This window comes from Vigna unguiculata, chromosome 5 (assembly GCF_004118075.2).
Source record: "Vigna unguiculata cultivar IT97K-499-35 chromosome 5, ASM411807v1, whole genome shotgun sequence".
Classification (NCBI taxonomy): domain Eukaryota; kingdom Viridiplantae; phylum Streptophyta; class Magnoliopsida; order Fabales; family Fabaceae; genus Vigna; species Vigna unguiculata.
Window position 1 is genome coordinate 6458213 of NC_040283.1, and position 10432 is coordinate 6468644.

Sequence of the window (10432 nt, forward strand, 5' to 3'; positions counted from 1 at the left end):
AAAAATGAAAACTGTGTTAAGTCTTTGTATTAGAAGTGTATCCTGATTTGATTGAGTGTAGCAAATAAACATATCTTTTGTGTCCATTCTCGTTACAAATGCTGATCTATTTAAAGAACCACGACAAAAAAGAAAGGGAAAATGAATGCAACATCCATTGTGGCCACCATTGTTCTTAAGTACAACTTCTTGCAGCTCTTCATGTATAAGTGAATATATTCATTTAAGAATCTCTTCAATTATGCATGCAACTGTAGCCTTGCTCCTTCATATACATTGAACTGCTGAGTGAGTGACAGAATCTATTCCCATTTCAGAAGAAAGCTACTGATACAACTTACAGAAGGAACGACCGGGGCTGCTTCAGCAATGGAATTAACTATTCTCAGACAACCATGCATATGCATGTTGAAAGCTCCCTCATGTTGGTGGACCAGGAACACATGAAGAAAAATGCTTTTGGGATTAGAACTAATATTAGCTTAAAAATTGAATTAGACCTGTTGCTGATATGAAGATATTGGCAAAAATTGGTTGACTGAGATTTTCTATACATCATGAATGTTGGAACCTAGCAATTTCTCCTCCTCCCTCGGAATTTCAGTGAGTTGAACACCAGATCGTGTGATCTTGTTCCATTCGTTTTCAACTCTAAAAAATATCCACTGGAAGCGACGTAACATCTCCAGAAGAGTGATAGCAAACACTGTCAGGTAGTTATGGCGGAGATGAGCAGATAATTTGTATGTCCATGAGCAGCGCAGAACGAAGTTGCTTCCAATCACCCAGAAGTATATCTGCAGCTCAGAAACTAGATTTGTCAGATCAAATGAAAAATGTCTTGCATCTTTGTTCTAAAATGGTAAGATGCTTCAGCTTCTTACCCATTGTCGACCATAGAACATGTTGGAGACTACACTTGATTTGTTGAACTTGAATATGCGAGAAAATCCACTGTCAGACAAAGGAAAAAAGATAAAAAAAAAAGTCAATATAAAGTGAAATCAGTGTGGTTACTTAACATAAAAAGTAGAATGATGCGTAAAACTAGCCCATAGACCCTATTGAAGGTACAATTGAACACTAAAGTTAAGCACCTGTCCTAGTGAGGAATAAAAAAAATGGCTGCATTATGGATACCTTGAGTCGAACCTTTAGTATATTTTGTATTCATTAGGTTTAAAATTAAATTTGGTAAAAGAAACATTTCCATCTGAGAAAATTGTGAGGCCTGGTATTATCAATATGAAAGGGAAAGATGATAGATTCGGTACCTTAAATCCCAATCTCTGGTTATATCCCAGTAAAACGAATAAAGGGAATTAATGACACTAGAGAGAAGCCAGAGTGGCCGATAAAGAGTTTCCCATTTCTCATGGAGAACATGGTATTTAAGGGCTGAAAGAAAAATGACTGGGACTGATGTTGAATATTTCAAAGCTGGAAAACAAAATGTAAAATGGTGTTAGAATACTAGGATATCAAACAATGCAATCATCACAGACATTATTTTAAATAAGCAAGACAAAGATTGATTTTTGTGCCTTAAGATGACGAGCGTTTGCACCATCAGGACAACCACTCAACTGGGGCATCTTACACTTTCAGGAGGCAAGGATAAAGTTACCAAAAGCAATTACCATTGAAGAGACAATTTTTTTCTTTGGTATCTCTGTACTGGCGCAGACATTGCAATAAACGCCATAAATAAGGAAGAACAAGGCACATTGGTATCGCAACTGAATGGCTACCACAAACTGAATCAGCTTCAAGCCAAGCAATTGTGGCGACCTGCATATTATGAAAAATACAATGCTACTCAGCTTGGCACCAATTGTATCAAAAGGATCTAAATGCAAATGAGAAGATTATAAACATAATAGAAGATCAATGACCAAAATGAAGTGTGTATGCAAAGTAAGGGTATGAAGTTTTTAGTTGAATACTTCAAAACGGTCTAACAAAGTCATTGAGTTTAATGCTTCAAAACGATCTAATAGTCATCACGTTTAATGCTTCAAAATGGTCTAACAAAGTCATCAAGTTTAGTGCTTCAAAATGATCTATAATCATCAAGTTTAATGCTTCAAAACGGTCTAATAAAATCATTAAGATTAATGCTTCAAAACGATCTAATGATAAGCATTCTGCGTGTAATTTCCTTGCCACAATATTAAAATACTGTTATTATTTCAATTTCAACTAGGACTCTGAAAAACAGAAGAACTATAGAGATCGACTAGTTACAAGCAATATAAAGAAAAAGAGGATTTGGTAAAGCATACCTGTCTGTTTACCATTCTGCAAACTGAACGTTCCAAATCTGAAAACACCTGCATGCAATGCACAATTAGGAGCAACAACTAGAAAAACAATAATTATAAGCATTAACATAATAAAAAACATTGGTAAATATAACAGCACCAAACCCTTTTTTCCAAATAAATGATTAAATAGGTAAGGCGATCATCAAGATAGAAGAATGCACCAGGAAATACGTTATTAAGCTATGTACTGTACCTTTGCCATGGAGGTCAAAATATCGGCCACGAAAAAGTCTGGAAACGTAATTGGCTGTAAGAAGAAAAGAACCATTATTCATAAGCCATAAATTTTATAAAGGTCAGACATGAGAAAACCAACCAACGAACTTATAGAAACTAGTAAAATTAACAACAAAAATTATTAAAACCATTGAATCAAACCACTAGCTCTCAGATTTGTAAATTCACAACAACAAACTAAAAACACAAAAATTATTGGATGTTTCAGGTGCTTTGTAAAAGGAACCAAATGCTGACCAACACTCAAAACTTCCTTGACAAGCATGACAGTCAAAAATCTTACCTGCAAAGGGAGAGCTATTCGAAATAATGTCCTCAAAAAGAAGTATCGAGAGGACAAATAGAAAATATCAAAGGGAAAGATCAAGATTACTGCAACAAGAATGTAGAGAAGCACCTGCAATATAATATAAGTATGTGATCAGAATAAGTGTTAGCCAAAATGCTTCTCATAGAAAGGATCACAGGAAGCAATTCATTTCCTGGCAGAAAGAGTTAGTCCTGGCCTTAGGAAAAAAAATTAAGGCATCAGCTTCCATAACTACACAAACATGAAAAATTACAACTACATATATGTTTAACATAATGAAAAAATGTATATGAAAACAAGCAAATAATATCAAATTCAAAGCAGTCACATTCAACTATTGGTGAGAGAGGAGAGAGAAACAGATACTAAACTGGTTGAGATGCAGCCAGCGATACTTCCCCATGAGAATAGAGATAAAGGTAAGCAGTCATGCTAGTAGGAACAATGATTGTCATCCAAGTGCTACACTGAAAATAATATTAACAGTTGAAGTTAATACATAAAACATGGATAATGGATCTACATAGTAGCAGCAGCAATCCATGTTACTGACACAACATCCAAAAGCTACACTCCCAACAAAAAAATTAAAGTTCATGCAGATACATGGGTTAGAGACTGGGCTACAAAATCAGTTTGTTTGCACAAATTTCTCTATAAACATTTAGGGAGAAGAAAATATGCAGTATAAACTAATTACATCTCTCCAAAAGCAAAAAGTGTCTATGTATAAGCTAATTTGTAGAACAATTTGTCTCCGCATCCAATTTATTCATGTTAGTAAAGTCCACATTTAATTCATTTCTTATTGCAGATATGTTAGACATAGTTGACTGTTTATTTTTTCTGAGGTGCTAACAATGCTGAGGAATATTTTTGTTTTGTAATGGAGACATTCACTTGCCCTTTAGTATTAATTCAATTGTATGCCTAGAGCAAAGTTTGTTTCTACCAACATCCTCTTTCTCTCTCCTCTCTACCTTTGACTTTTTCTACTGTCCCTCTACAAATCCTGTCTTATCTTTTACTGCTGACAACCCATACAAAGGCTAATTTGGCTTTTAAGTGCATAAGCATTTATTACTTTGATTACCAGTATGTGTTTCAAAGAATGACATACGAATATGGTTGAAATATTGATTTTAAAAATCATGAATCATTGTTTTCTCTAGAATGAAGGCTAAGCAAAGAACTTGACTACCTTCCACGTCTCTTTGTGAGTAAGGTGGTTTTGATCAAGATCAAAGACCTTGGTATAGCTTACAGTGGATTGTAGAAATACCCACAAATTTACTCCCCAAAGCCAAACCATCATAGTCTGTATAACAGTGAAAAAACAACAAAAGCATCAAGTAAAGTTCCATAAAAACTGTGAAGAATGTAAAACATATACAGGAGAATTAAACCCCCAACTGACCACAAGAAGGAGAGGATTGTAATATAAAAATGCTTCATATAAGAATAGATCTCTCAAATTTGCATCCATTCTCATGACAGAATCCCAACTAATCTGATGTAAGACCAGGAAAAGGCAAATATTAGGCATGGAATAGGTAAGGAAATTATAAGAGGTCTACTCAATACATGCTCATTGGCATCCATGGACAATTTTATATATTATAAAAGTGGGAAGACAGGTTCCGACCTTGCAGCAAGTAAGGCCCCATATAAGAAAGAGTGTCACCTGAAAAAATATATACATAGATGAACAGAAGTTCATATACAGTACAAGTAAAAAAAAAAAAAAAAACTGAGAAATTAAAGAAAGATATCTAACAATGATAGGAATACAGTTAAACTGACAGACACTTCCACAAACCTCAAATTACAATCTACACAAAAGAATTTCTTCATATATTTTCAAAATTTAATTCTTCTAACATAACGAAGGAACACCAGAATGACACAAATTATAGTAAGGTACAAGTTTGCAAACAAAAACATACATCAGCAAATTTTCCACAATCAGAAATTGTAATCAAAGCTGTGCATATATTAATTATCACCAGCATGATAAATAAATTGCAAAGTGAGGAGGAGAAAACATTATATATATCCCTGCTGAACTTGGAGAGATCCAAGAAGGTCCAATATGAACAAATACCAGATAAATATAAAGAAACTTGTTAGCAATCCCATTACTACAGTTATCATAAAAGTGATGCATGTTTCCTTTTTCCACTTTGTTCTTAATTATTATGTATCAGTATTACATTTTGTCAGCTTTCTTTCAAACCTATGAACCATTAAAACAATACTCCAGCTTAAAGGACCTTCCCAGTCCCTCTTCAGATAGAAAAAACAAATCCCCCTGAACAGAGTGATCTCGACCACTGAACTTATGCAAATTTTGTAAGATAGACAGACCTTGAACCTCCAAAGAAAAGTTGGAGATGGCATAGCATTTTGCACAGGTGAAATTATACCCTTCATTGAATTTGTGCTATTGTATTATAGGATCGATATGTATGATTCTGCAGAACAAAATTAAAATAGTTAGAAAAAAATGTCAAACTGTAAGAAAAGCAAACCAACATCTTGGGGGACAATGGAAAGGGTACCCAAACAGAAATAATTTCTACTTTTCTTAATAAATTGTAAAGGACTATTAAGGCACAGCTTTGTGCAATGAAGCTCCGACTATTAACTGTGTTTTTAGGAGGGATCACATCCTCTGAATGGGTCCTTTTCTTTCATCAGCAATAAAGGTCTTGCCACAAGTCAAACTTGTGACCTTTACGCCACATGATGACAACTCCAACCATAGCACCAAGGTAGAGGACATTATTGAGCAAATAAAAAAGGGAGAAACATGGGCTAGAACTTATCATCTTCAACAATACTAGTGGATTTCCACCAGAAGCATTAAGCACTCAAAGCTCAAATGAAGTTGCTAATGAATATCATTGCTAAAGTTCTACATCTATATTGTTTTCAGAGAGTGCAGTCTAGAATGTTTTATAATTTCTTCAAAAGGTAACCAGCACCATGCTTATATATTATTACCACGTATGCATGACATTGTCAAAATGTAACCCGCTCCACTCCTGACACACATTAACACAGAGCAGGCATGAAAACTCCATTTATTTCTTACAGAATTCATTGTGTTTAAGCTCATACTTCTAAATTATGTTCGGAAACATAGCAATGGGATTTATCTGCTGCAACTTGCAAAGGAGGTCTCCTTAACTTTTGTGCACACAGCATGGGCTCCAGGGTCACATCTCCAACATTCTAATTATTAATTTCAGTCATAAAAATTATACAAGTACTATAACACCCAACCAGAAGCTCTTAATTTTCATCACTTTTGGGCAGCTAAACTGGGGTTTTCATACACTGAAACACATAAACGAGGATAGTCAACTGCCAAAAAGAAGGCTTATAAATGCTAAATCCAACGGCTCACATACAAAGCTCATAAATTCGGCGTGTACTACAGTACAAACATATCCAATACTTCAATAAATCTTAACCTTCCTGTCACCAAAATCGACAAAAATCAAAATTACAACAATAAAAGCTCACACTATTGTCATGCATGGCAACAGGAGTAGATTCATTTCCAATTCCCAATCCTCTACAGATTTGAAATCCAACAACTAAAAAGTTCAAACCCAAATAACCACCGCTTTAACAAACAACAGCACATCATTAAGTACAACAACGACAACAGAATCAAGCAAAAAACCCCACGTAACAAAAGTCATCAAAATCAAAACTTGAGAATCTCCCATCATTAAAAGAGCCCTACATCCTGGGAAAATCCAACAATCAGCTTCCGGGAAGAAGCAAAAAAGCCGAAATGAATCAGATCAATTAATCACCTCTGTTGCAGTCAGAAAGCGAGTCAGATCTGATTGCACAATTACGAGAAACTTTTGCGCGCGAAGGACGCTACATAACCGAGGAGAATGATGACGATGATGGTGAAGGTGTTGCGTCAATCTCAAAGCACGTTGCTTGCTTGCATTGCTGGCAAAGAGATTTGGTGAAAACAAAAACCGTGGCAGTGTTGTTATTTTGCCCGCCACTCTGAATTACACTTTCCACAGCAGATAAAGGAGAAAAGAGTGGACGCTGGATTCACTTCGGAGAAAAAGAAAAATGGTTACTGTGATCTAATCATGTTCTTACAACATTCGTTTCTTTTCTTTGTCCGGTGAAAATGGAAAACAATGAAAACATTGAAACTTCCTTTGAAAATTAAAATTAAGACTTTTATGATTTTTTATGACTTTGAAAATTTTTTCAAAGTACTCGATGCTACTAAATGTCTTTATTATTCAAAACCGTGTTTTGCGTATTCACAATGTTACATTGTTCTGTTTATTTGTCATAAAAAATTGAGTTTATTGTAATAATTAAATGTATAAGAAAAACTAAATAATCTCATAAAATGTTTAAGCACGTATAAGAAGAAAATTGGTGAAAATCAACCACAAAATCACATTCACAACACACACATAAGAGAATAAAAGTCAACAATGAATCAATTAACAACTAAAGTTCAAAGAGAAAATAAAAAAATAAAAATTTATCCATTTTTAATAGATTATGCTTTCCTTTTGTGTATAGACTTTGTTGAGAATTTAAGTTCTACCAATATCATTGTGAGGTGATGATATTGGGAAGTGGAATGAAACAAGTGATTCTTCTACATAATACGTTCAAAGAAGAAGAAATAAGAGAGGTAAAATGTTTTCTTTTTATTTTCTATTATCAATATTGTTAGTAGTTGACAACTTGGTGACATAGTTAAATATTTATTATCTTGTTTTAGAATTCTGAATTATACATAAAGATATTATCTGTTTTAAAACTATTTTGAAATTCGGAATTTCATCGTAATTTATTTTTAAAAAATATGGTTAAATATGTTTTTGTCCCTTAACTTTCAGTGAATTCTTAAATTAGCCCATCTTGAAACTTTAGACCAATTTAGTCATTCATCTTTTGAAATACATGTATTTAGTCATTTTATTTAAATTTTGTTAGGTTTATTTGATATTTCGTACGCATCTTAGGACTGGATTTGAGTTGTTTATACTATTTAACACATTTTTGTTTTAATGTTAAGTCAAATACTATTATGAAACACGCTTGAAATGTCAAATAAACTTAACAAAATTTGATTAAAATGATTAAATTCACGTAATTTGAAAGATAAAAGACTAAATTGGTCAAAAGTTTCTAAATGAATTAATTCCAAAATTCACTTAAGAGACCAAAATCATATTTAACCCTAAAAAATATTTTGAAATTTTCATAAAAAAATAACATATTTAAATTGTTTTTTATTTTAGCTTTTAACCAAAATGAGATTATTTATATCTAAACAACATGAACCAAATTGATTATATTTTTACAATGTTTTAATAAATTATATTTATAGAAAGTAAAACGTATATTTATGTTTAACTTTTATTTGAAAAAGGTTCTGTGCTTATTATAATTTGTTTTCTAGTACTCTAAAATAAATTGAAAATCAACCTCGACCAAGTTTCAAAACATGGAAGGAAACACCAATTAGAAAAAATAGTAGGTAAAATAGTATATTGTGAAAAAATAAATAAATAAACACGGAGTATAGAAGAATAAACTTTTAAATACAAAATACGAAGCTAAACTAAATAGTAATTATAACAAAATTCTCTGATTGAAATATTTTAAAATTGAGTAAAACGCAAACGAGTATTTATTTAAGAAAACGGAGGATAAAAATTATTATCATTAAAGAAGGTAGTTGAGTTTAACAAAATACTAATTTTGATTAAAAAGTCAATGCAAGCCAACTCAAAATTATATTGTACCACTTACCATTCGAGTCAACCATAAAAAAAATTAGAGATGTGCTCCATAAGTTTAGTACCAAACTATCTCATAGTCGTGAAATTGCTTCTATTAAGCTATTCAATTACATTTAATGTTATCATTAATGTGATTTGGTCCAATATTTATAGTCTTATATGTTTATGTGCATGTCGTGTCTAAGACGATTTCCTACATTTTAATTAAAATGAAAACAAATTCAATTAGTTGTGAATTATCAAAATAACCTTAATTAGACTTGATTTCTAAGTAGATGTTATCATTGCTCACAAAAATATTTTTTTTAGTTGTGTTTACAACAATTTGACTTTATGTTAATATTGACATATATCTTATTGATGTAAAAGATTTTATGTGTAACTCTTATGCATACAGTTCAATTTAACTTAAGAAATGATGGTCAAAATTATTTGGTGTGCAACTAATCGTAAAAAATAGGGTTAATTATGTTTTTCGTCCCTCAAGTATTATGCGATTTTGTTTTTAGTCTTCTAACTACCGTTTGCTCCAATTTAGTCCCTTATATTTTGAAACGATTGGAAATAGTCCTCATTTTTGGACGTCATTAGTTTTGTTTGACACCTGGTAAACAGACTGCCGCGTATGGATCCCGTTTTAAGCTGTGTAAATCATCTATGTTTCTTCACTTGCTAATTAAAGAGGAGCTTCAATTAAGTAAAACGAAAAGCATTAAACGTGTCCAAATTAAAAAGAAGGTGGTTGTTCAAATTAAAAAGAAAGGGAAAGGTCATTTGTTCGGTGGGAGAGTAATTTTGTTTGAACGAAAGCATTGCAAAGACCAATCGAGAGCTTGAGGGAAGGGATTAAACTACTACACAGCAATCGGGAGCTTGAGGATAGGGATTAAAGCATTGAAGAGTAGAATCGGGTGCTTGATGTAAGGGATTAAAGTATTGAAGAGTAGAATCGCGACCTAAGGTTAGTTCGTTCCTTCATGTTTTTTTTTTATTCTTGGTTTGGTTTGGTTGCATTTTTTGGTTCGTGTATGGTTCTATTTGTTTAGTTTGTCTATTGATTGAAAATGTAAGGCTAAAAATGGGGTTTGCAGTTGCTTTTCATCATATGGGTAGGTTCGAAAGGAATAAGGGACTTAAATACGTTGGGGGTGAGATTCATGTAGTTAAAGGGATTGACCCAGATTTTTGGTCTTATTTTGAAGCATTGGGCATTGTCAAAGAGTTTAAATTCGGGGGTGATGTTAAACTGTGGTGGAAGGGTTCAAAAGAAAAGCTATTAAACAATCTACGAATACTGAATGATGACAAGGAAGCAATGGCATTAGCTAACTTTGTAGAGGAGACTAAGGAAGAGGTTGATATATACGTTCAACATGTACCTAGTCAGCCTGAAGTCGTTCACTTTATTTGTGATGGTGTAGTAGAGGAGGTAGTGGCTGAAGAGAATTTGGTAGGAGAAGAGGAATTTATGGGTGAAAAGAATGTTGTACGCCAAGAGGAAGTACTGGGTGAAGAGAGTGTGGTATGAGAAGAGGATGTATTGGCTAAAGACAATGTGGTTGTAGAAGAGGAAGAAGTGGCTGCAGATAATGTGGTTGTTGAAGGGGAAGAAGTGGCTGTAGATAATGTGGTTGTAGAAGAGGAAGTTGTGCCTTAACAGAATGTGGTTGTAGAAGATGAAGTTGTGGCTCAACAGAATGTGGTAGCAGAAGAGGAAGTAGTGGTTGAAGATGTTAATTGTGAAG

At 33.2% G+C, this 10432-nt stretch overlaps 1 protein-coding gene across 1 annotated transcript; it reads right to left on the reverse strand.

Moving 5' to 3' along the window:
* Positions 1-7061, reverse strand: LOC114185736 (SPX and EXS domain-containing protein 1-like). The gene is made up of 13 exons (XM_028073621.1): positions 6705-7061; positions 5242-5348; positions 4520-4558; positions 4292-4384; positions 4076-4192; positions 3246-3341; positions 2848-2961; positions 2521-2574; positions 2286-2333; positions 1641-1791; positions 1275-1440; positions 885-954; positions 1-797 (listed from the first exon to the last, which is right to left on the reverse strand). The coding sequence occupies exons 2-13, from the start codon at positions 5305-5307 to the stop codon at positions 549-551; spliced, it is 1263 nt and encodes a 420-aa protein (XP_027929422.1). The 5' UTR covers positions 5308-5348; positions 6705-7061; the 3' UTR covers positions 1-548.
* Positions 7062-10432: the final 3371 nt, after the last annotated feature.

What these genes read in the sequence shown, in the direction of transcription:
- LOC114185736 (XM_028073621.1), bottom strand. Translation starts at nt 5,307, where the DNA reads ATGAAGGGTATAATTTCACCTGTGCAAAATGCTATGCCATCTCCAACT. An exon ending in GAATAGCTCTCCCTTTGCAG is followed by an intron (nt 2,575 to 2,847) that starts GTAAGATTTTTG and finishes TTCTTCTTACAG; the next exon opens with CCAATTACGTTTCCAGACTT. An exon ending in ACCAGAGATTGGGATTTAAG is followed by an intron (nt 955 to 1,274) that starts GTACCGAATCTA and finishes TTTGTCTGACAG; the next exon opens with TGGATTTTCTCGCATATTCA.